Source organism: Falco rusticolus, chromosome 4, assembly GCF_015220075.1.
Source record: "Falco rusticolus isolate bFalRus1 chromosome 4, bFalRus1.pri, whole genome shotgun sequence".
Lineage (NCBI taxonomy): Eukaryota > Metazoa > Chordata > Aves > Falconiformes > Falconidae > Falco > Falco rusticolus.
Window position 1 is genome coordinate 76,302,623 of NC_051190.1, and position 26,478 is coordinate 76,329,100.

General features: G+C 40.4%; 1 protein-coding gene and 1 long non-coding RNA gene across 3 annotated transcripts in view; both read right to left on the reverse strand.

Moving 5' to 3' along the window:
* LOC119146432 overlaps positions 1 to 10,282 on the reverse strand; it is a 50,644-nt gene extending 40,362 nt beyond the window's left edge. Inside the window, exon 1 of the long non-coding RNA XR_005103737.1 lies at positions 1,026 to 10,282. This is a non-coding gene — a long non-coding RNA (uncharacterized LOC119146432). The remainder of the gene's footprint in view (positions 1 to 1,025) is intronic.
* Positions 10,283 to 13,468: 3,186 nt separating this feature from the next.
* On the reverse strand, positions 13,469 to 24,089 carry SAMD9L (sterile alpha motif domain containing 9 like). 2 transcript variants are annotated; one of them, XM_037384064.1, is made up of 4 exons: positions 23,955 to 24,089; positions 23,679 to 23,779; positions 22,283 to 22,416; positions 13,469 to 20,656 (listed from the first exon to the last, which is right to left on the reverse strand). In XM_037384064.1, exons 3-4 carry the CDS (start codon positions 22,291 to 22,293, stop codon positions 15,883 to 15,885), a joined length of 4,785 nt encoding a protein of 1,594 aa, XP_037239961.1. In that variant the 5' UTR covers positions 22,294 to 22,416; positions 23,679 to 23,779; positions 23,955 to 24,089; the 3' UTR covers positions 13,469 to 15,882. The 2 variants fall into 2 exon arrangements, with proteins under 2 accessions (XP_037239961.1, XP_037239960.1); XM_037384063.1 differs by lacking the exon at positions 23,679 to 23,779.
* Between the last annotated feature and the right edge of the window lie 2,389 nt (positions 24,090 to 26,478).

Here is a 26,478-nt window from a genome sequence, read left to right on the forward strand (position 1 = left end):
GGTTCCTTGTCTGTCAGTTGCAAATCCACAGCTTCATATTAGCAGCAACCCAGGAAGTCTCTGAGGTCACAGAATAAGGCAGTGGATTCCTCACATTTTCTACCATTTTCACCAGTTACCTTGTCCCTCTAGTTTGGGGATGACAGAGCATCATCAGCCTCACATTATAAACCAGAGATAAATGTAATGCCAAGTGAATTGACTCCTTAAAATATGAGCTTCTCCCTGCTGGGGAAACTTTCTCCTGAAAGCCACCACGCTGTGATGGTGCAAATAGGTGGCAAAAAGCCAGGTTCTAGGCTAGGTAGTTTATTTCCTAGGAACAAACATGACCCATTTCTCTATAGAGAGATATTAATGCCCCGCTTATGATGGGGCCAGCATCTATCAACTCCAGCAATGTTAGTTTTAAAAACCTTTACAAACGATCACTAGCTGTCCAAGATCAAGGATACTATTTCTGAATTTTCAGGAAAAATTGCTGTGTGATCTGCCATTTCCAAACTCATATTTAGTTGAACATATATTTGAAGTAGCTAAAGTAGTTTGAAAGGGAGGAGGGGAAGGAAACTCCATCTTATTAATACAGTGCTAACTGTTAAAAAAAAGCGAGCATGCCAATTGTTAATGCAACACTTACAAAAGTCTTTGCTGGTTTTATCCAAGCTGTATCCCTGTCCAGCTAGTGAAAATGCTGTAACCTCCCATCCAAACATGCCCCTCTAACCCTTACTAATTCCTACATTTTTCTCATTCCTCTGCTGAATTGTTAGTTTGCTTACTAAAGTGTGGGTACCTAACTTGAGGTCCAGCTGCTACTGTTCGTGAGCCAATCCATAGGACTATGCATATTTTTGAAACACTGAGGCTGCTGTTTCCCTGTAGAAAGTAAAAGTGTTTCCCTGATAATGCATAACCAGCTGGCTGACCAGTTTTTTGCATATGTACGGTTAAGGTCTGTCATTCTTCATTTCACAGTGTTTTGAGAGATTCGCCGCTGATTAGTATCCCAAAAGAAAACTTACCATCTCTTAATTAATTCAGAATTCCCAGGAACCCTTAAATTCTTTGTGCTCATCAGATCTGAAAAGAAAACAAGAGTAAAAGATGTATTATTGTCTGACCTAAAGGCATTTATTAAAGATACTTTATGCAGGATTTAAATAAATGTTTATAAATCAAGATAAACTTTGAAAACAGTAACTTTGTATGTTAGCACAGATAACTATAGATAAATACATAAGGAAAAACTCAATGTGATGAACTATGAAATGAAATACTCTAGCTTTTGTTTAAGCTGAGTTTTAAGGTCTTAAAAAGACATTTATGTTGTGGTATGTTTCCTGGACTGAATATCTATGTTATATAAAGGCCACTGAAGTGCTCCCTTCCCCCTTCCGTTCATAGTTGGTTTAGTTTAGATCATTCTTCATCCATCTGAACATGAAAAGCGACTTCTGATATTTTCCCTTCAGTGCTTTCTCTATCTGAAGCAATCAATAAAATAAATAAAAAAAATATAAAAAGAAGAAAACAATGAAATTTTATCAAGCATGAAATGGCATTTTAACAAAACAGGGGGATTTGCTGAAGTAATGTTTCAGTAAGGAAGGAAATACCATTGACTTTATTACAGCTGCTTAATGTTTTCCATGAACTGTAGAAAATAATTCATTGTATCTTAGTGACCTACAATAACAGCTGACTGCTTGCACTTGATGGAAATGTGATTTGTGCCTAATAAAAATTAACTATTTAACTTCTCCATATTCTTCTCTCTGGTAAAACATTGGTTTCCTTTGCATTCTGATTTGAACTACTTCCTGAGATGTGAACTCCAGTAAACACAAACACCAATTGCTATGGAATGTTCTTCCATGAAAGAAGAAAAATAGGGGCAGACTGTATGTTTCTGTGATCTGTAAAACCCATGCTAGGCACTCAAAGACTGCACTTAGATGAGGCCTCTTGTTTTTAACAGTCATTTTATCTCAAAGGTTCAATAACATAATAAATATAAAGGAACATTTCTGACAGTTGCACATGTGCAGACACATACACACTCAGCAGAAAGTTCCAGGGTGAGAATGTTACAGAAGATGCAAAACCAGTAAAGGTTCAGGGCTGGACTGCATGAAGTGACAATGTAAAGGGAAAAGTAATAATTTGTCTAAGTAGTGTGGAGGAAAACGCGTGGGGATGAGGCAGGAAAAAATGGGAACAAAACTTTCGTCTATTGAGACTTGTTAGAAGATTTACTCCCACCATTGTTGTTGCCTCTACGAAACAGGAGATGGATGCAAGCTGTCCTGCTGCAACTGACTTTGCTGGAAGTCCGACAGATTTTGTATTTGCCATGTAATACCATCTCTTCATTACACAACTTACAGAATATGTTTTCTCCTTACTCCCTAGCAGTACCAAGATATTGTACACACATCTGTGAAAATAATACTGTATGTATACGCAGTGTCTATCCACATAGTGTAAAATATATATATGTAGGTATATCACATACACCGTATCTATGAACATATGCATCTGCACTGCATGTATATACAACCACTAATGGGTAGCTGTGCTGTTTACTAGGGAAGGAGAATTTAGCCAGGGATTGAGAGCAATTTTACTTTAATAGAAGGTGACCTGGGATCCTTCATATCCATTCAGAATAAACAAGAATGAACCTTCAAATTTGGCCAGTAGTGCAGGCCCCTATAATTTATATGAAAAAGAGATACATCTACTTTGATTTTTACTGTATATGGCATGTAAAGAGGACTCCTTCTTCACACTTGAAAAGCAGCTGTATGTCTTCGAAGTGTGCTGCCTGTTCTTTCTAGTCTTACTAGTTTAAATTAGGATAACTAACATGAATCCGGGATCACATCCACTGCAGTAATGCAGCTACACAGAGGTAAAACTAGTGCAAGGAGACCCTGAAGTCTCCATCCTACCATTCCACACTGGTGGGATTTTATTTTATTCTTTCAAATGTGTGAATGGAAGGATCATTTCACATTACTGAAGTGAAACAAGACTGTAAGCAAGGAAGTGGTAAGATGTCACTGGAACTGGAGATCAGCCATTTTAAACTTGTTGAACTACTGTGTTGTTAAGATTGCTATAAAAGTCTAGACCTCCATTGTATATGCTAGTCAGAAAATGTAATCATAAACACTATAGTGGCTCTCATCAGCAAAGGAACTGTTTTCCAGCTCACTCATGGCATAATGTCAGGGTCCCACTCACTGACACATGAGTATCAGATCCTCAGAGGTTTATGTTTAAAATATTAAGTAGGTCTGCTTATGAGATGAGCTCTCTTAATATCAGAAGCCAAGAGTTCATGACTTTTTTTTAATCCTACCCTTTCTCTATAACATCTATATAATCTGTATAACTTCTCAATTTCCCACCTGCCGCTTAAAGTACTGGACCCAGGTGTCAACTGCCTTTAAGCATGTCAAGATGCAACTAGGCTCAAAGAACAGCTGAAATACCAAAGTGAGGAGGAACCTGGGATTGTCAAACCACAACAAGCTTATATAACAAAAGTTTGACTCTTCTGTCACTGGGGTGTCATTTAACGAAGTTCCTTGAGATTGTTCAGTGTTTTGTTGGGCTTTTTATTTATTTTATCCTTCCTATCAAAGGGAAGGGATTGGGTAATCAGCTGGCACAGGCTACAAGCAGACTTAATACCCTCACAAGTACCTTTATATTGAGTTCACTTTTACCTGGTGAAAAGAAGCTTATATTCATATAGACCTACAGTTTTCCTTTTCAGGCATTCAAAAGAATGAAGAGAAAGCATGTAATGTAAACCTTGATAAACAGGTTCAGAAAGATGGCCATATAAATATAGTGAAAAATAAATTCTACAGAAGGGGAACACTTGCCATTGAGAGCTGTGTCACAACAGGCCTTTCAGATGAATGTATCCCATAGCTAGCTTATGTGGTTCTTACAAACTGAAGATGGATATGTCTGACAGATTTTGTCTTGCTTAATCTCATCTGTATGATGCAAACAAATGTTTAAACCATTTTATAAAAATCTGCAAAGCTTTCTCTCTCAGTGGGTACTCCAGTAGCATGCTTCAGACATTCATTATGTAGAAACCATTTACTGATACACAGTTTTTATTAATTTCACTGGATATACTCTTTGGGGTATAAGCAGCAAAATACAGATGCCTAAATTGCTTTCTCTACACCATCATTTTTTACATGTCACCTTCTCTTCTAATACCCCTTCTCCCTAAACTAAATCGCCTCAAAATTTTTAATTTGTGTTGAAATCTTTCTCTGCCTTAGTAAGAATTAATGAGAAAGTAAAAATAGTTATGTTTGCCATATTGTTTTTGAGCTTGTGTGTTCTTAAGACTCAGGTTAGAGAGATAATGCTTCTATGTGGCATTAAAATGCTCACAGTGTCATTCTCAATGTTTTTCTTACAGTGACTTAAATCCTTGCTTGCTTTTCAATGAGTGTTAAAAATGGAGTAGATTTTTTTTTAGTTTATAATAACACATAGGTTTTCCCAGCTGATTTATAGCATATCAACAGAGACAAGTAGTTTTATTTCCTTCGTTTACCTACACTGAATTCTATATGTTGTCATATTTCTATATTTTGTTATCTTCCCTTGAAGTTTTTCACTAGCCTCTTACCATTTTACACCTTTTCCCTCTTACCAACACTTGTACTGATTCATAAGACTGTTTTTTTCTTCAGGTTAAACATCAGGAGAGGAACTCTCACTGTCCTAACCAAATACTACCATACTGAAGAATTTTATATTTTAATATTATTATTAAGAAAAAAACCTTACTGAAAAAAGTGCACTGAAAAATCTGCACAAAGATTACTTAAAATGCCAGTAGATAATGGTGCTCCCAGTGCCACCAATGCTGTCAGCATTAAATATAGTTAACAAGGCATAGCTGTATCAGTGGTAAGGCAGATAAGAATCCGTTCCATAATCTTTAGTTATATAACATAAATTCATGGTTTTGTTTTTGTTTTTTTCCTGTAAGGACACCTTCCAGATGAGCATGTAGTAATATCTTGTATCTTTTTCATTCCTCTGTGTGTATACATTGGCCAAAAGTGTACACGCTGGATGCGTTGTCCTCTGCTGTCAACATAACTGTTCCTAAATACAGTTCAGAAGGTGAGATGGTTAACTAACTGTGCACTTTCTCAGGCTACAGCCATTCTTAAATACAGCCTCAGAATTTGAGAGATTACCCTTCAATTAATTTACCTTTGTGTGCACCAAAGCAAATACAAGTAAGGGGTAGAAAATTAATCCCTGTAGTGCTGCAGGCATTTAAAAGTATTTCAGTCAATGGCTGCAATTCAGTCTCAGCTTGGTGAGTGTTTCAGCACCTGATGCATCAGCATCATCTTACTGCAGCTTCTTAATAGAACCTGGGTATGCTTCTCTAGTGGAATTAGATGCATGTAACTGCAGCTATGTCAATTACTGTATTGTGGGTGTGTAGCAAAACACACCTCCAGTTTTCTGCTTGGCATGTCTTTAGTAAGCTGCCAGTTTTCCAGACAAATGTAAAAGTCCAGAGTGTACTGTAGCAGAGAAACCACAGTGGAATGCTACAACAAAAGCATTCAGATTGGAAGCCTACAAAATATAAAACATTAATAATTATACTACAAAAAAGCTGCTCAGTAAATAATAAATAGTAATAAGCTGTATTTTTGCATCCTACACTAACTGATCTTCTGTGGAAATATAGTAATCTGTCATATTTGTTAAATATATCCAGACAATGAGACAGCTTGCTTGCCAGGTGGATTTTCTTTTTTTTTTCTTCTTTTTTTCTTTTTTTTTTTTTTTTTTAAATCTTGTAGAATGCTTGAGAGAAATCCATGGCTAGATCACCACAGTAATTGCTGAAGAGAGTGATGCAAGTCCATGTAAGTGAACTATCTGGTGCTGAGCCAATATTGTACCTTCCAGAGGCTTTAGCTAAAAGGAACTTGAAATAGACACTTGACAGAGAAATTGGAGTCTCCCACATGTTTGCTTCTCTCAGGAGTTTAGTGGATGGTGGCTTCCATGTCTGAGATCAAGAAGTACCTTTCAGTGTCATCTGTCAGGTTTATCAGGGTGCTTTGCCTTTCCAGTCCCCTGTAAGTCCATGCACTCAGTCCTCCACAACGATTACGGGCAAGTGGGACATCATTTTTCACATGCTAAAAGGACTCATTGTATGTATCTTGCTAGAAGCTGGTGCCGGCAAGCAGTTCCTGGAATGGTGAGGCAGCTCATCTGTAAATTGTTTTTGCTTCAGTTCCACAGCTGCAAGAGTGGCAAGTGCTGGATCCAGATGAGTCCAGAGAAGAGACTTTGCTAAAGGCTGGCCAGGAAGCCAAGCCACAGGCAGAGACACTGGTACATAAAATGCATTCCAGTGGTTGGCATCTGGGCCCTGCAGCTGCCAAGCACACCCAGTGTGTGGCCATGGGTGTTGGCTTCAATACTAGAACTTTTTGAGGAGGAGGCCAACAACCAGTAACCAGAGAAGACAGTGCCAAGTTACTACAGAAATTACATTCATGTGCCAATTTGCTTGCTATTTCAAAAGACAAAATTTTATCTCATAAGTATTGTTCTGAACATACCCACATGACAGTTAACAGAAATATGCTGATATTTGTTAGTGGGGGGAGGGGTAAAATACTTATATAAGTGAAACAATACTCCTTGGGGCGCTGGTTAACAAAACAAAACCATACCCATTATACTATCCCTTAATTAATGCACGAGTTTCCTTAGAGACCACAGCTCTGTTGGGGAACACAAGCCTGGTGTATTTCTTTCCAAAAGACAGTGTGGGGAGAGCTATATAAAACAAAGATAGAGGTGAAATGAAAGATATGCAACAAGGCTGAGCAAGTTTTAGCTCCAAAGACAGGCTTTGTGCACTATTAGTGTGTGAGCAGGTCAGAGCATCGTGTAAAAACAGAAGGTTGTATTAAACCTTTAGAACATAATAGACTTGAACACATGGCTTAGAGTATAGTATCTGTAATGGGATGCATGCTACACAGTTGCAAAATCTATCAGGCTGTGTATCCAGCTCTCTTCACTGGAGATTATGTCACAACAGATGATTACATTTAACAATGTGTTAGAGAATATATAAGGGGTCAATGTATAAGCAGAATCTGCCTCCCTCCTGGGAGAGCTACCTTTAAAAAATAAAAGCGCCTAGGTACTCAAAATACTTGAGCTGTGGTAGCAAAAACTTCATACAGGCTAATTTACCAATCAGATCACATGATAATTAGCCAAAGGGATTATTGTTTTAAACACAGTGCTCATTTCCCTTTGAACAAGGCTTGAGCATGTTGCTTCTGCGCTATTCTGCAGTCCCTGTCTCCCCAAGCCCAAAAGCAATGCTGGAGTGCAGTGCTTCTCTGAAGGAGGGCTCTCTAAAAATGCGAGGGTAAGATCCTGTCTCAATGCCTCTTGCAGACCTCCCACCAAATCTTCTCACTTTGCAGCATCTGCAAATTCAGTTAAGAATCTGAATGTCAATCAATGGTTTTCTCTGGCTCAGTAATCATTCACAATAATGATTTTGTTATTGAAACTTCAGCACCAGTTCTGTTGAAGATTTACAGGCCAGAATGGAATCCATCTCTCTGCCCTTTAATTATCCTGGCTCTATAGTGCTAAAAAAGCTAGGAAAAATATTAAAAGCCACTGAATTAGGCAGATATAACTTTACAATCTCTTGGGACATATTAATTGAGGAAGAGAACATGGCCAAATGAAATAAAAATTCCTAACTTTCTATCATATATGGACTTGAATAAATAAAGACAAAACAAGAAACCTCAAATTGCACCAGAAACCTGTCAACAATCTACTCCCATAATTTTTTTCTGAGATCTTGGCTTTTAAATGCCTATCTAATTCAGACTATAAATTAGTGGTGAACTCTTCAGCAGTTAAAATGGCAAGACGTAATAGTCATCCTAGTTAATAGCAATGCTTCTTTAACTCAGCCAAAGGCTGCAAAGTGAGAAACAACCACCTTAAATCCTAGTTTAACTCAATAATTATTTTGCCTCTGAACATAGCTGTTGCATATCAAATGTTTGATTTTAATCCCTTTGTTATAACAGAGAACTTACGAAATTACCATGTTCATGTCATATATAAAATATATTGTATGTGTATCACAGGAGAGTCTGTGAATTCAAATGGTAATGAGATCTTTTCTCTTTCTGTGTTACTGGACTAGACTGTGCTGTACTGGGGCTTCTTAACAGTTTGATGTCTGTGGAACAGATGGCTGAACAGAATGAGTTACTGATGCAGATGCAAAGTTGACACAGAACCAGCTCCAGGCAGTGATAACAGAGATGGATGGCTTTGGGAGGGAAAGGTCACACATCGGTGTGTCTTATCAGCACACTGTAGACCCTAAGTCCTTGACATTTCAGCTCGTTCTCAAGAAAGACGATTTCTCTTTGCTAAAACGCTCCTTTGTTTCTCTGGATACTTGCCTTTTCATGACAATTGCAGGCTGAAGAAATTTTACCATGAAGATTAGTTGTATTTTCTTGTTCTTCTGTAGAAATCCTACTTGTAAGACTTGTTACAAACAACTTAACTAGGCAAGCCTTTTAAAACTGTGTTGTTTCTCCTTTCAATAAGGCTCTCATTCCTGGTCTATCTTTGCCTTCTACTTGGCCTTTTGGGATAGCATGTCCATATCCAAATATGTAACTCCCAAATGATCCCTGTGGCCACACTGACCATCACCTTGAAATGTCCTATACATTGATGCCAATAAGAATTTTACCAAGCATCTCAGCTGTTGTTTCTTATGTTCCTCTGCTGTGTAGTTTGCTGGTTGGTCTATCATAAGGTGGGACTTACACAACATTGCATTCATAGTATTAAGTATGGCTGAGGTATTTTGGTAACTTTCCCTATGTTTTGTTTCATTAGAGTACACATACCCCATCATATGCATAAACTGGATCCATTTTGACTGCTTGAACTAAAACAATGAGTTTGTGCTCTTTTCTTATTTCCCTGAATTACAAAACTTAAATACAGGAATTGTTATTGAAGAAGGTGGGAAGCTAGCATGCAAACAGGTCTTTGTTCCCTTCTTTCCCGCTTCTTCTCATTATTACCATTAGTAATTAATAACTGTTACTGAATTTGTTACTATTGCAACTTTCTCCTTCAGTCCCCCATCTGCTATGAAGCCAGACCTCTCCCAACACATCCATAGCTGCACTGGAGCTGATGCTACAGTTTGGCTCAGCAAGAAGTGCTGGAACTCTAAGCTCCTTTCAGGGAACACAGCTGCTGAGTAGGAAAGAGCACGTTTTTCATTATGAGCTTGTAAGCAACAGCCAGGAACAAGCAAGTGCTTATGAAGAGGAAGTCAGAAGCTGTCTTGTGACAGGTTACATAAACTGAAGGTTTGTGGTTCCAATAGGCGAAGAGAAACCAGAAAAAGCTTTCTGCAGGAAAGAGTCCTCAAATTAGAGCAATATGGATTTGTCACAGACAACACTTCCCTCACTGGAGGGTGGGCTGTGCCTCTAGCTGGGATCAACCCAGAGTGGGAAACTCCCCATGGTGCTTGCTCTCCGTGGTCTCTTTGGGCCACAGTAAGTCCCTCCTGCCAGCCCAGCCACTCTTCTCCCATCTTTTTCACTCAGGACGCATTAACTCTTGCCACACTGCCACCTGGATCGGGCCCTGTGTGAAGCATTCCAGCTTGGGTGTTTTGTGATTGGGGTCCAGGTCACTCATTGTGGCCCCATCGCTCTCTGGCCCTTCTGCTCAGCATCTGCCAAAATGGTGGCAGTGATGGAGAGGGCCTGCCACTGCCCTGGCACAGGTGACACCCCAGACAGGTCCACGCTCAGTCTCCTCATGACACCGCTGGTGGTTACCCTCGCGTGGGTGAGTGACCTGGGGGTGAGGCAGCTGGGAGGGAGAAGGCCCTGTCTCACTGGGGATGGATTTTGCCCGTGATTGCTCTTGTGCGGCTCTGGAGCACTCTCCCCACAGCTGCGGGCCCTCCCCCGAGCCGGCCCCTCGCTTCATGCGGATGGCGTTTCCCTATCCCCCTCACGCAGGATCAGCTGTGTCTCGCTACGGCGACCAAAGCGCCTCTCTCCTCTCGCCTCGCTGGCGTCAGAGGCGTCAGCGGCACCTTCCCCTCGGCCCCTGCCGGTTCGGCGGGGCACGCGTGACCGTGGCGGAGGCGCGCGGCCCACGCACGGCCCCCGGCGGGACGCGGCCAGCGGTGCAGTGCGGCGCGGCGCGGCGGAGGCGGGGCAACAGCGCCACCCGCTGGCCGCCGCCCGCGCCGCCGCGGGGAGCCTGAGGCGCCAGCGGGCCGCAGCTGCCCGCGGCTCCCGCCGCCTGCCATTTTGTGTCCGGAGCTGACGCAGGCCGGGGGCACTGGTTTCTGTTCCTTTTTTCTCTTCTGTGGCCTTTGTTTTTTTCGGGCCTTGGTTTGATGGAAACACGGGCCGTGGCACGTAACAAAAGCCCTCGGGTTCATGTCTTGCCCAGGACCCGTATGGATGAAGTGCATGGCGGCTGCTGGTGAGGAACAGCCTCTTCCTCAGGGTGTTCCTCCCACAGCCGCCTTGGGCCGGGGGCTGCTCCTGGCCTGGCCAGCACTGGCCTTTCCTCAGGGTTTCACTGTTGCTGCGTTTTCATGTGAATTATCTGGGTAGCTCCTGCCACGCAGGACCACATCGTCACCTGCCTCAGTGGCCCTGTAGATAAGCCCAGCTGTCATTTGTGATAAAATTCCTCTGGCCTTTTCCCATTCCACAGATATTTTAGTTTATTTCAGCCTTGAGTTTTTTAAGTCTTGTATTTGTGTGAGAAGAAAAGCCAACTCAGAAATAAATGGAAGTGTACTTGCTCTGTGGAAAGCCTTGGGCTACACCGTTTCGGTTTCAAATATAAGTGTGACCCATGAGTAATAGAGATACTGTTCCTTCATGAGTAATAGAGATACTATTCCTTCCACCAGGCAGAGGTGGGACGAGGACTAGGCAGCAGGAGTGTGTTAAATTTTAACACACAAACAGTAAGTTATTCTTACGGCTTTACTATGAGTATGTCCCATTTTACAGATGGAAATAGTGGCATAAAATTGCTTACCTTATGTCACATGGAGACTAAATGACAGACTTTGTATTTCATGCATTTGCCTACCTCATGAAAAGAGAGTTTTTCCTATTAGGTAGATGTTCAGTGTAAAGACATATCAATAAAAAGAATCATATTTTTTACTCATATCATATACTGTTACAGAGATAGGCTCAAATCTCAAAGTGGATAGCTGAAGTTAAAGAGATGCTGATGACAAGACTGTCAGAGTTGGTAATCACAAGGGCCTCTGAAGAGGAAAGACATGCTCTTTTTATATATGTCAACAATTAATTACTTATAGATTATATATAGTGAGAAAAGGAAAATCTTTCATTTTGATAGACACATTCCTTGCATAGGCAAAGGAGGGCAGTAAAGCTACTTAATCTTTGTCTTTGATATCTAGGGACGGGTGTATGGCATCAGCAGGAGTTGGCAGAACTGCAAGGAAGACACAACCACCGAAGTAATTTTCATCTTTGCCTCTAAGAGGTGGTTGGAATCTCCTCTGATGCTGAGCATCTGGGAGATGTCCTCTGTGGATGCTTTCCACATATTTCCATAGACTGGAATATCCAGCCTATCCCAGTACTCACTTTTAGTGATGCTTTGTTTTTTGGTGTGCCCCCACCCCCATCATCCGTCCCCCCGCCCCTGCCGAGGTATAGCTTGAATCTTTCCTATATTATGTTTTTACTGCTACTCCGTGCCCACCTTGGGCCTGGAGAACATTTTACCTTCCTTTTTATCAGCTTCTTCACAGCAACCTTTCTTTTCTGTTAGAAGACAGCATGTCCTTCTCCACATTCCCTTTTCTAGAGAATCTCTGTTTTTTCTGTCTTACCTCATAAATCCTACAGTCTCTGCCCTGGTGGCACATCTTGTCTTCAGCCCAGAAAGTATTCCTGTAGGAAATACAATCCCCTTCAGACCCAGAGCTGAGAGACTTTGCACACCCCTGTGCACACCTTTTCTGTGGCTCAATCAGCTGGTACGATTGCTAGTCTGCATGCCAACAGCTGACCTTGTCCTTCCCTTCCCTTCCCTTCCCTTCCCTTCCCTTCCCTTCCCTTCCCTTCCCTTCCCTTCCCTTCCCTTCCCTTCCCTTCCCTTCCCTTCCCTTCCCTTCCCTTCCCTTCCCTTCCCTTCCCTTCCCTTCCTTTCTTGTGTGTTTTTTTGTTCGATTGAGCTTCTTTGCCTTGAGCATCATGGATCTCCAATATCTGCCTCTTGTCCCATCATCTACTGATATCTGTTTCTTAGTTCTTGTTCCCTCTTGCCTAGTCTGGTCCCTGCCATGGTTCCTATCCTAAATCTTAGCAGCCACGCTCTTGTCTGTTTCCCCTAAGATCTACTTAGTGGAAATTTTCCTTTCCTACCAGTTGTGAAGCCCACTCCATGTTCCATACTTCTAGCTCTGATTTTAGACAGAAGGATCCTCAGTACTCTTGCCTTCCACTCCTAAACTGATTTTGCAGGCCTTGCACTCCTCCAGGAGAGGATCCCTCCATTTCTGTTCCTACACAGGAGTTCACAGTCCACAAATGCCGCTTGGGCACAGCAGAACCCTGGCCGTGCCATCAGCACACTGGAGGGAACAGCTGAGATAGCATCGCGTTGGTTTGTGAAAGTCAAACAGCTTCTTGGGCCTCCCTGCCTCTTCTCTTTCCTGCAGAGCTGGCTTTGACTCCTGTACAACCAGGTTGTCTCAGGTTGTCTCCTCCAGGTTTCTAGACAGCACTGACAGTGCAGGGCTGAGCTTGTAGCGTTGGCTTGGCCCTTTGCAGCCCAGACCTGCAGCTTCTGGGGCTGTCCTCTCTGTATAGGCTCGGCTGTTAAAAGCTAAGTTTGCATGTGCCCATACATGAAAGGTCTTTTCAGGCCTTGCAGCTTGATAAAACTAGCCTTCTGCAGACAACTTCCCCCCTCACATCTACCTTTTTTTCTCCTACTAGGGTAAGCCCTTTGTAAAACAGCATTCCAAAAATTTCCTGAGTGTGCTGGAAAAAGCTGGTACAGTTGTTTAGCATGGGCTATACAACATATTTTTTTCTTGACCTCACACTTGGAAGCTACTGAGCCCTTTGGCTTTAATTAACACAAAACACGTCTGAGGCAGATATTTGGCATGGAAGAGCTTTCAAAATACAAAGATTAACAAAGTTATGAGCCATGAAAAAAATGGTCTTACAAAGTAGCAGAAAATAGGAAATAATTGTAAAAAGAAATTCTGTCAGCCTTTGTGTGTGATATGTATCATCAAATACAGTTCCACACTGTGCAATTAAGGATGTTATCAAACATCTGTGTTTATTAACGAGCTACTGCTGATAAAAATACAATTTTATCCTAAACAGCCTGATACATACAAATAATAAAATCCATATTTCTGTAAACTCACACAGGCATATAGTGCGGTGTCACTGTGCCAGATCCCAAGGGTTATTAATAAATGTACATGTGCTGTGGGCAAAAGGGTCTCAACTTGGGGAGTTTCACGTAATTTATTGCCAATTAACATAAACATTTAATTACTGATTTGGGTATTGAGAAACCAAGAAGACAAACAACTAAGCAAATACTAGGGGAAATGCCTTTCTTCCCCTTTCAATTTCAGTCCAGCACCGCTCCTTCCCCCTTCCTAGCTGCAACTCCCCTTGTTTTCACTTCTGCTCAGTCCTTCCCAATTCCCCTGCCAAGGTGACAGGCCTGGAGCGGAGGAGGTTGGTCTCAGTGTGTAGCGGTTTAGTTTTATTGCTCCTTGCTTCTGATTCTTTTCTTCTGCTTCTCCACTGCTCCTTGCTTCTTGTTTTCTCTGCCCCACCATGGGTTGCCAGTGACTGCAGTCCCTCAGGGATATCCCAGCCCTGAGGAAGGTCGCCCCTTTCTAGAAGTGTGTATCTTGCCATGCCTCAACAATTTCCCCTTTCATGTATCTCCAACAGCACCTCCTGCAACATTTTTCCTGCCCATCACAGCTGTGCCCAATGTGCCACCCGGTACAGTTCAGCACATAAAAATACTTGCAGTTCTTAGATGTGACTGACTGACATGAAGACTGAAGTCTTCAATTGCCTTGAAGACATGGAAATTTTTTTGCTGTAAGTCTCCATTTGGAAGGGTAAATACTTTAGTCATTGATAAAGTACACAGCGATATCCTGGGGACTAACTAGAACAAATTATGAGTTATCATGAAAACTGATCCTATAGCACCCCGTCCGAAATACAAGTATACTGTTAGAAACAAAGTGGATACAGGTTAAAATAAAGTATGTATTCTTGCCAAGGTAAGTATGTTTTGGCTAGAGTTAAAAAGAAGTCTGGATTATATAATAAAACTCCTTTTCCATATTTACAACTAAAAGAAGAGCTGCATTAGAGCAGACTAAAAGAAGAGCTGCACTAGAGCAGAATGGTCCACTGCTTTATTCTTTCTGTCAATTTGCTTTTACAAATCTGTTGAGATGTCACTTATTTTTTCCCTGTCTCCTTGCCTGACACGAAGAGCAAAAAGGACTTGTGGGATGATGAAAGAGCCGTCCTGCAGACCTCTTTCAGGCAGTTAATTGCATTGAACTCCTTGGGCTTTCATGAATTATATGCACAAAGTGCAAAGTGCAACACTTTGTACCCCCCAGACAGTGGCAACTTCTTGATATTGGTGCTTTGCACCAATATTTTTTTCCTTTTTTGGAACATTAATTGTGTCTAAATGTACTAGGCAGTTTTATACGCTTGAGGAAGGCAATGCAATCAATGACCACTTTAGGCATTCAAATTGTATTTGTGAGGATCGAAGCTGATAAATCTGTCACTGAAGGGAATTAAGTGGATTCATAAGGAAAAGAATGACCAAACTGGATACATTTTATATAAAGCAGAAGCAGACCCACCACAAAAGTAAAAAGTCAATTTTTATGGATATAAAATGCCAATTGGTGTGTGCTTTTGTGGTACAGCAGAAAAATAGTGATATCTTTAGTAATCACATATTCAGAAATGCCCTGAGAAGGTAAAAGACCAGCGCTTCTGTCTGCTCACAAGATATACTGCCTGGCTATTAATACAGGCCTATATACAAACACATCACATCATTCAAGCATGTAAGTAACGACAGAAACAAATGCTACTTTGCGACTGAATGGACTTCTATGATACCCTTGTGCCAAATGACACCAGATACAATAGAGCATGAAGAAATGTTACATGATACATGTTTTCTAAAATACATTCTTTGTTCTTACATTACTTATAAAAGAGTATGAAAACTGTGGTGAGACAACCTTCACTACAAGCAATGGCAAAAAAGCTAGCAAGGTATTTGGGTTCTTAAAAGAGATGGTATTTAAAGGTATTTAAAGAGAAAATTTTCAAAATATTAGTTTTGTAGAATGCTTTTTTTTTTTTTTTTAAATGATTTCTCATGTTGTTATCAACCAATGAACTTTGAGTAGTAGTGACCAGTCTACAGGACTAACTGCACCATCATTTCAGTTTGACTGACTGTCCAAACAGCAGTTATGACAGTAGAGAGACAAGTCTGCATGGGACAGAAAGACTAACATAGTAAGGAAGGAAATTCAATGGACAGCCTGAGGCTGTCATTTTCAATTGTTGACCAAAAATACCCCAAACCAAAAGACAGTTAAAGGATAATTCTGCCTGAAAAAAACTTGTAGCTGAGAAACTGCAATACCTATTGTTTTAATGACAGACGTTGTATGTTGTATGCCGTGGGACCAGCAATGGAAAACCCAAGGTAAAAAGACACTCTTTCTATGTTTGGGCCATTTTTCAATAGGCATGAGGGAACAGGCTGCACTGGTATCCTAAAGTTTTCATTGCTGCCATAGTCTACGTAGATCAACTTATCCTCAGCTCTCCCATGCAAAGGAAGCAAAAGGTCTTGAACAGCCTGTTCCTTCCAGATATTTCCACTCTGCCAGAGGGAATTCAGTTCTTGTTCTGAAAGTGAACTAAAAAGCTGATTTATTTTTTCTTTGTGAACAAATCTGTTCAGGCCACTGTCTTTCGTCAGATAGAAAAGAGCCAGAGGCTGCCTGGAACGATGCAGGATTCCATAGAGCTTTTTGAAAGACTCACTTAAGCGTCTAACAAAAGCTTCCATTTTCCTTGAATCTTCATTTAGTTTTAATCTGTTTTGGGGCCAGAACAACAAGGAGGCTAGGAAGAAAGGCTCTACACAATGTGAGGTTGGTTCCACTTCGTGTAGAATGCTTTGAAGCAGACTTGTCATCACCTTAGAAGGATATAACTTAGCGGATTTAGGTTTAATGCAGTTCAGAACTATATTTGCCAAAATAAAATTCTGTTTATCTTTCAGAGTTGCTTGTGCATCCTCATCACGCAAAAATGCATATGCTTCTACTATTTCTTCTATTTCTCTGTCAGCATTTCTGTGGAGGTATTCCAAAATGCCAGAAAATGAGCCTCCTTTGGAAGTGTCCACAGCGTCCCTGTATGCTTCTATATATTGAGACATGGACCACTTTAAGACCTGTTTACTTTTCAGTTGTTCAAAACTGAAATCACAAAATACATCTTTGTATTTGGTAAAATATCCTTGAACCTTCTCATACAATTTAGCTTCTACTATTGCTTTTTCATTGGTCTGTGATTTGAAAAACATAAAGTAGTCATCAAAAAAGTCAAATGCCTTTTTCAACCGTGATCGCAAACTGCATAAAAAGCTGGAATAATGTTCAATAACCTTGAGCATTTCCCTGTCTGTGTTAGTGTTATCTACCTTCAAAACACCATATCCTGACAGATACTTTGTCATATTTTTTCTACACTGTAAGACTTCTTTGCTGAAAAAAGGAACAAGCCAAAGGACATCGATAACATAAAAATAAGTTTCTATCTCTCCCTGATAACCAGCAGTATTGTACATTTGAAAATGTCTTTTAAGCCTTTGATGATGCAAATATTGTTCATTGTCTGCATTTTCAGCTTGCTGCTGAGATTCTCTGAATGCCTGTGAAGCATTCTCAGCAAACTCCAGCAAGTATCGCAGTTCCTCAGCTGTCAGGACTGCACTCTTTGCTTTGCACTCTACATAGTGTCTTAGCTTACTTTTAAAGACTTGACCTAGTGTATCTGATATGTATGAATTGTGTTGTGCTCTTTGTTTGGCTGCTTTGGCCCAGTATAATGCAGAGTCAAATTTCCTTTCTTTAATGTAGAAGTATCTTGCTAAGGCTTGGCAAATGTAAGCATTTTGCTCAAATCTAGCAGATGCTTGTTTTAACACATCTTCCACGTTATCACGCTTCTCTTCCTTATGAATGGCTTCAATTAAGGGGGAAAACAATGTGTCTGACTCATCGCCATGTTCCTTGCGCTGTCTAGTAATCAGCAGGGTTTGTATATCACGAATAAGTTTTTCTTGCTTCAGTGGAGTCTGATAGAATACATCTTCTTTCAATAACCTCAATGCAATTTCACTTTTAGGCAAGTCATAGGTTAGTTTCAAGATTTTTAGGCAGTGAGATGCTATCAATGGGTGAATGATACGAAGACCTTTGTATCTCATTTTTTCGTATACCTTGTCATATATGAGAATATTGGAACAAATTCCCATCTTTTCTATCAATCTATCTTTACTGCAGCCAATCTCTTGAGAACTAATTCCTAAGAATTCTTCACACAGTGATATTGAAACTGTAGATGTTCTTACATATGAGTTTAACAGCGTTAGATAGCAAACAAGTTGTGCTGGTTTAGAGGCAGTATTCAAGTTATGCAAGGTATTTTTTACCACTTTTTCTATGTATTGTGCATCAAAGTTTTTCTTCATAATCATAAATGCATAGAAACTGTCAAAATTTGAATGTGTCTTTTCAATATATTTTAGTTTCTGATCAAAGGCCCTTTTCTCCTTATCAGAAAGTATATGTTTTAAAGAAACACTGTTCAACAGATTGATTGTTGAACCTTCATCAGGATTCTGAGATCTCATACAGTTCAGAATGATCACTAAAGGAGTTACGTACCGAATGCATTTTTCTGTTATAGCCGCCTGAATTTCTTTCTGCAGAAAATAGACATTTTCTTGATCTTCAAAATCATCCACAAGAAGTAACACTGGTAAATAGCCTGTGTTATCATTTGCTCCACAGGTGAGTAAAGTTGTCACCTGTTTTCCAAAATCACTTGATTTGTTTTTCAGAACAGCACATCTGAATTGCTTCCGGAGATCCCAAAGGATATGCATAGCTAATGTTGTCCCACCACAGCCTGGGTGATGGTAAAGGTTGATAATTTTTACAGGGGATTCATTAACACTGTTAGATGAAGACACAATTAGTTGTTCAAGCTTTTCATAGCTGTCCCTTCTGACAAAATCTGAAGTATACTTTTCAGAAGAAAAATAGAAATTCCACCATGATGCTTTACCACCTCTATAAAATTCTTCTTCGTGCTTTTGCAGGAATTTCTGAAATTTATCTGCATCCTTCTCTATTCCTGTGTCTTTGCATTCATTTTCACAAAGTATTTCCAGTGCTGCCATGGAGTCTTCTTTCTTCTTTAGAAGAACGGTAGAATGACCAACAGAGGGCAGAAGTCTTTCAGAAGACTGTGTCACTGATTTTAATTTTACAATGGTACCATTTACCATTTCCAGGGTTAAATTAGAAACACATTTATTTGAAAGTGCTTCCTCACTAATGCCTCTAGCATTCAGAAGATCTTTCCATCTCTGATACGTACTTGCACCGATGCAAATGCAGGCCATGTATTCTAGTCCCTTTAATTCTTGGTAAAATGTCATAAAAGTCTCAGTAAGGGGATCTGCTGAATCTTCCACTATCGAAAGCAAAAGAAACACTATTAAAAACTTTCCACTCTGCTTTACATCTTTGTGTGAAAGAAATGAAATCATCTTTCTGACACCAGCAGCTCTGTCTCGTTGCCATGAAGTGGGATCTAATGGTAGGCTGTTACTGCCTTTGAAGTCTGATCTACCATTGCAGAAAATCCAGCTGGTCTCCTCATGCAGTTTCAGCTTTTTAGCTTGTTCAGCAACTGAACCCACCTTGTTTTCATAATAATCTGGGAAGTGACATTCAGCATTTCTATTTTTTTTGTAAGTCTTGAACACACCGTTCATTTCAGATTCAAAATCAAAGTCAAGCACAGCAAACCATTTTATTTCCTGCAAAAAGTCTAAATGTGAAGTTTGATTTGGATGGCACTTGTTTGTTACCAAAATGTAGTAGTCGTAGTAAGAGCTATCTAGTGAGTCCCAGTTACCTGTGAGCAGACTAACTAGCTTTAGTCCTTCATTCATTGGCTTTGTTAGCTTTAAGTTATAGTCTTCCTCTGCTTTTTTACGAGAATCTGCTAAAGTTGTCAAGGTACCTTTAAAAGTTTCAAATTCTTTTGTGTTTTGAATATTTCTGGAACTAGCTCCATCCCGGATGTAGACAGCTTTTTTCCAAGTGTCACTCTTAAAGACATATGTGTTGGTACAGAAATATTTTGCATTACAGATGTCATGTCTGGGAACCACATCTACTTCAATGACAAACAAATGTGATGAAGCTCCATTTTGTGATAATACTTCCACAAATCTAGGTTTTCTAATGCAAGCTTTTGCAATGGTGATGTATTCCTTACGAAAGTACTTTCCGATATTTTTATCCAAATGGTCAACATATTCTTCTTTCTTGGTAACATTTATTCCTTCAATTTTTCCATGTGGATTGTCATGTACTCCAAAATGAATGGTGCCATTTGTGCGGGAGTTCATGCAGGCTGCAGCAAACCTAAAGACTTCATTGCTAAATTTCATCATGGGATCCTCGTTTGCATTCTGCGTGTTGGTAAACAATTTGAATTCATGTGCTGGATCAATGAGGTTGAATGGCCCTGTTTCAGGGACATTAATAATATTGTACTGTGTATATCGAGTGCCATCACTGAAATTATCAAAAGGATATGGCATACACATCCTTCCATCTGGGTGCTGGCTGCTTGACATTGGCTTCTCTGACACATTCTCTTTGTCGTCTGACTTCTCTGGGTTTTTGTCTTCTATGGGCTCCATCTTAGAATCCTGCAGTATACCACAATTAGATGACCCATATTCTTTCTCGCACTCTTTCTTTGCAATTTCTCCATCTTCTCCTTCTCCATCAAGACTCTGTTCAGTGCCTTCTTGTTCCACAGCCTGGTTTGAACCTTTAGGTAGTATGCCACGCTCTTTCAGGAAATAAATTATTTGAAGAGCAGGCCCATGAGGTATGCCCATTTCCACAAAATCTGCTTTAGATACCAGTTTCAAAGTAGAACCAGTCACATCTTGATTAAACAAGACTTCTGCATATTTCTGGTCAATCTTAACAACTTCAATTGCCCATTGTTTGACTTCCTCTTTTGTCCACTCTTCAATATGTTGATATGAATATGATTTCTCATTTTCTTCAGTGTTTGAGTTTTCCATGCTTTAAGGAAAAAATCACAAAATTACTAAACAAGTAATTTATAATATCCTATTAAATGAATGATAGTTATTTCCTTGCTATTATCAACCATTAATTTCTTCATTAGTGCAATCTGTCACATGGAATACAACAGTTCAATTATGGGACATCGTGGGAATGTGAAGTAAGTTCATATATAAGGCATTAGCAACTTATAAGAGACATTTATTACAGAATGATTTTATTTGAATCCTGTGTTTAAATCACTCTGTAGCTGACAATACACAAAAATTGTGACTGATACCGATTTGTGGTCATTTGGACACCTATTTTTGGCTGTATGGGCCATTCAATAATAAGTTTTAAAAAAATAATAAAATCATAGAACCATAGAATATCCTGAGTTGGAGGGGACCCAGAAGGATCACTGAGTCCAACTCCTGACTTCTGCACGGGACAACCTAAAAGTTAAACCATATATCTAAAAGCATTGTCCAAACACTTCTTGAACACTGACAGGCTTCGTGCTATGACCACCTCCCTGGGGACCTTGTTCCAGTGCCTGACCACCCCCTCAATGATGAACTTCTTCCTAATATCCCATCTTCCCCTGATGCAGCTTTAAGCCATTCCCTCATGTCCTATCACTGGACACCAGCTAGAAGAGATCAGCACCTCCCTCTCTGCTCCCCCTCATGAGGAATTTGTAGACCGCAGTGAGGTCACCTCTTAGTCTCCTCTTTTCTAAGCTGAATAAACCTGGTAACCTCAGCTGCTCCTCATAAGTCATGTCCTCTAGCCCTTTCACTATCTTTGTTTCCCTCCTTTGGACATATTCTAATATTTTCAAATTCTTATATTTTGGAGCCCCAAAATGCACATGATACTCAAGGTGAGGCCACACCAATGCTGAGTAGTGTGAGGCAATCACTTCTTTTGATAAGTTCGCTATACTGTGCCTAATAGACCCCAGGATATGGCTGGCCCTTTTGGCCACCAGGGCACATTGTTGACTCTTATTTCACTTACCATCAACCAAAATCCCCAGATCCTGTTCTGCAGGGCTACACTCCAGCCTCTTGTCCTCCAATCTACACATGCATCCAGGATTACACTGTCCCAGGCACACAATCCAGCATTTGTCCTCATTAAATTTCAGACATTTGGTGACTGCCCACCACTCTAATCTGTGAAGATCTCTCTATAAGGCCTCTCAATCAATGGATCGTCTTAATTTAGTAACATAGGCAAACTTGCTTAGTGTGCACTCCACTCCTGCGTCCAAGTCATTGATAAAAACATTGAAGAGAACTGGCCCTAAAATTGACCCCTGGAGAACACCACTAGTGACTGGCCAGCAGCCAGATGTTACTAAATTTACTACCATGCTTTGAGTCCAACCCTTCAGCCAATTGTTCACCCATCTTGTTGTGTACATGTCACAAATGGCTCTCATTAAGTTCCCAGTTTGGTGAAGAAAAAAAATTAAATGCACATGGAAATCCCACCTTTTTTTTTTTACCCTTAGATACGGTTAGGTACAGAATTTGCTTGAATAACACTGCAAAGACATTGGGGTGGAGAGATACTGCTGTGATTACTTAGCTGTTGCTATTGAAAATGAAAAGAAAGTATTTTCCATATTACCTTTTCAGCATCTTTTGTGTTCACTAAGGTTTCTCAGATTAAATCAAAGCAAGTAGTTCAGTAGCCTTTGTGGGGAGAAGTGACATGAAGAAGAGCATCTTTCAGTCCACTTGATCTTACTAAATGTGGACTTTCTGCAAAAAAATTCAAAGAAAGAAACATGATAAAATAAAATCATTCCCATTAAAAGTGTCTAATTTCACTTTATCCTTTCACTTCCTTTGGGAGAATTGTATTAATATGAAATTTTTACTTTATGGAATTGCCCCCAGCTACAGTTGTTGCATTAGTGGTCATGGTCTCCACCATGCACGTTTTCTTGAATATTCACAGCTGAGTGTTCCTGGGAAAAAATGACTCCTTAGATTTTTTCAGTGAAATTTTGTTTTCTGAAAGAACATTCGGTTATCTAAGCCACCCTAGTGACATGCTTTCCTCAATTTATTATTCATTTTCCTAAACTGTAAATGTTAATGAGAAGCAACAGTAAAGATTTCTTGTAGGTAATGCAGGAAAACAGCTGCCCTACCTTTGGCCAAGCTGCCTCCTGAATTAAATAAGGAATCAGAAGAGCAGAGAAAAAAGCGGGTCTGTGGGCTATGGAAGCCTGCAGTTGTGTTTTCTTTTAACAGACTCTCCCTTTTGTTCTCAGAAAAAGAAAAACTAACTTCTAGTTCTTTAAAATGCCACTATGGGAAGCACATGCTGTCAAAAAATTGAGGTTGCAGGGGGAAAGAAGCTCAATGTTTTTATTCCGTGACTGAAGTAGCTATCATATTCACCAGTAACTCCACCCAGGGTGTCTAAAAGCTGAGAAAAGAAACTGAAACTAAAGCATTTCTGCTCAAGACAGTGTTCAACCCAGGAATATAAGACTATGATTTTAATTCCCTCCAAACATACTTTCTAATAGAGGTACAATTTACTTCTAACATAAAAGCAAACACGTTTATGTCCTTAAAACAGTTACTCCATGTTTTAGTGTTTGGAACCCCTAATGAGAGAAAGCTCCAGAATGCGATACTTTCATTTCCTAGACATGATGCAGTGTTTCTATGTTTCCTGTTACTGGCTAGCCAATGATTCTGACCAACTGAAATACTCTATAAACATGTCCTTTTCCAACATGGAACAAGTCTATCATATTATTTCTGCAGAATAATTACTCTGAGGACATAATCCTTGGGATTATTTCACTGTAAACTCATAACAGCCACTTTCCATGTGCAGATGTTTAACAGATTTGGAATAGTTTATTAGATTATAGATAATCCTATATATAAAATTAATGTCTTAAAAAAAAAAAAAGAGAAAAGAAAAATAAGAAATTATATCAGACTAAGCCATCAGGGCTGCATAAAATGTTCCAGCCCAGAAATAATATGCATGTACTTACTGTAATTGTTCTGTTCTGCGGATTTTTTCCTATAGTTGTTCAGTACATATATTTTGTTTAAGCAGGAAACACAACAGCTGAAATTCAGCTGAACTTCTCTTCTAAAGTATGGGAGGAAAAAAACACCAAATTAGTTTATAAACTTCTAATAGAAGTCTAGAGTCAGAAATAGTAGGAAGGAAAGAGCATTGATGATCAGTTTTTCCCAGTGGCAAATACCCATCTCCAGAAGAGAGAAATAACAGTGCCTGATGGAGAATAATTATTATTTCTTACCTTTTCCTTGCATGCTTTCATTTACCCTTCCAACAAGTGTCTAAATGCTGTGGAGTGGGCGAGTCAGAAGCTGGGTGTTGCAGAGAAATGGCACGCAGGAAATAGATGCACGGTGTTTGGGAGGTTCTACTGCTCTCATCCACTTTCGCTTTCTCTTTTACCAACAAAGTTGTTCCTGGTCTGCCTCTTCCTAACCTCCTGTTTGGGAAATCATTGTTCTCTTAGGAAATTAATGTATGAATTCTGTCCTAGGATGTCTTAATTAAAACACACATTAAAACATAGTCTTGATCTGCTATACAGAAACTTGAGAAATTAGGAAACACCATCTGAGCAATACTTAGCTAATAAAATGCTATTAATTGGACATATAGTCTTAAATGAGCAGAATTTTCCTGAAATGAGGGGGGAAAAAGGGAAATAATACAAGAGGTGTTTTTGAGAAAGCTGAATATTCTTCAATATAGCCACTTTCAAATAATCAGTCTTACTGATTTGCTCCTCATCTTGGTTGCTTGATTTCCCACACTGCAAATACATGAGTTTATTCCTGGTCTCCTTTGGAGCAAGCAACTAATTCGATTTGAAGTGTAGGTTGGGTATAGTTCTGTGGGTAGCTTACTCCAGAAATATTTTCCCTTAGGCAGTGTGCTTGCATTGCACTGTGCAGTCCTCCAGTGCCCAGTGAACAAGCTTCATGTTGTAATACCCTGCTGTTGACTGCTTTTACTTCCAATGTTTCACAGTGCTGACATTGATTTTACAATACCCTACTCCACTGACTATTGCCATTACCCTGTTTTTTCATCCTTTGCTCTTGACTGTCTTGAATGACTATGATAAGCAGCAGGCATCTGAGGAAGATGATGACAACCATTAAAACACATTTTTTTAGAAGGGTGGCAGCAAGAGTACTCACAGTAGCAATTGTGTGCCCAGTCCCACAGATTAAGAGGCTGAAAATCCTTGCATTGGGTGTAAGAACCCATATTGGAGTAGTTCATGAAGGACTGCAGCCTGTGGGGAAGGACTCAAGTTGGCACAGGGGAGAAGTTTGAGGAGGAAGGAGCAGCAGAGAGGAACAGCTCTGGACTGACCAAACTGTTATGAACTGACCACAGTCCCCCATTCCCCATGCTCCTGCGCCCCTTGGGGTGGTGGAGGGAGGAGGTGGAAGAGTTGGGAAAGAAGGAGTGAAGCTAAGCCTAGGAAAATGGAGTTGGGTGAGGGGAAGTTGTGGGGTTTTTTTTTCCTTGTTTCTCACCATCCAACTCTATTTTAATCCAAAAAATTATATTGCTACCTGCTGAATCCTGAAGTGCTGGACTTTTCAGGAATACATCCTCAGCAGATAGAATGGTATGGCTGTATGTTAAATACTGCCATATATTCTCATGTCGAGGCCAAGGGATACAAACTAATGCCTGATGTGATACAATAAAAACATCACCTTTCCAGGGTATGATGTAAGTCTGACATGATTTTAAGCACTTTGCTATGAAAAATTATAAGAAATAACAATGCTGTCTTTGACTCATCATGTAGGGACTCCAAGGACACAAAGTGCCATGAAGTGCAGCATCTGCTTTAGATGCTGCTGGCCCTGAGCACTGTGGATGAGAACCATTGCTGCATGCTTTTGCTTGGGAGAGAGCGACTGCTTTCTCTGGCAGGTGCCTTTGTTTATAGAGGCATAGCCTGCCTCCCTGGCGATCATTAAAGTTTTCTCCCTGTAGCTGTGTGTGCTTGTTGAGGCAGCTGCTTACTTTTCATCTGTAGGAATCCAAGCAATGCCCAGATTGAGCCGTTACCCCAGAGGGGCTGTTGAGTTTCCCCAGCTTCATCCCAGCTTATAGGGTCACAGCTCTGCTGCCAGTTAAGTGGGACTTGCCTGATGTTCCAGGTTACCTACCCCATGTTCAAGGCTGCTGGCTGGGAGGCTGTGCAGATGATATATCCCCATATTAACCAAATTATTGTTGACACATCTGGCTAGCTGTGTTTTCTCATCTATATTTACCACTAGGCAGGTCGGCATACATCATTTCTGTGTAGTTCTTGTTTTATCAGCCAGCAGAACTGACATTCAGATGGGGACTCACACCAGCCTTGCTTGGTGGTGCACTCTGACAAGCTCACAGCCTGAGGGAATCTCCCAAGGCAGAAACCTGTATCTATATAACCTTAGTGCTCATGTAAAGAGCAACTGTGCTCCTTTGCTTATTGCAAGCCAGTTACCTGTTGAGCCACTCTGTGGGTGGTAGTTTCGTTTTCTTAAATTGCTGGCTGTTCCCTGATTGTATGTCGTGGCACCATGATTCCCTGAGCTGTGTTCTATGGGCTGATGTGACAACCATTCCTTCGCTGCACTGACATTGAACAGCCTTAACCTGACACTCCCCAGCAGCCTGTGATCTCCCTGGGGTTTGAAGCAGTATCATCCTTCCCCCCATTCTAGCCAGGCTCTTCTCTTGCACTGTATGTTTGTGTGGTGAGCTGGTCCAAGGAACTGAGGCACTCTGTC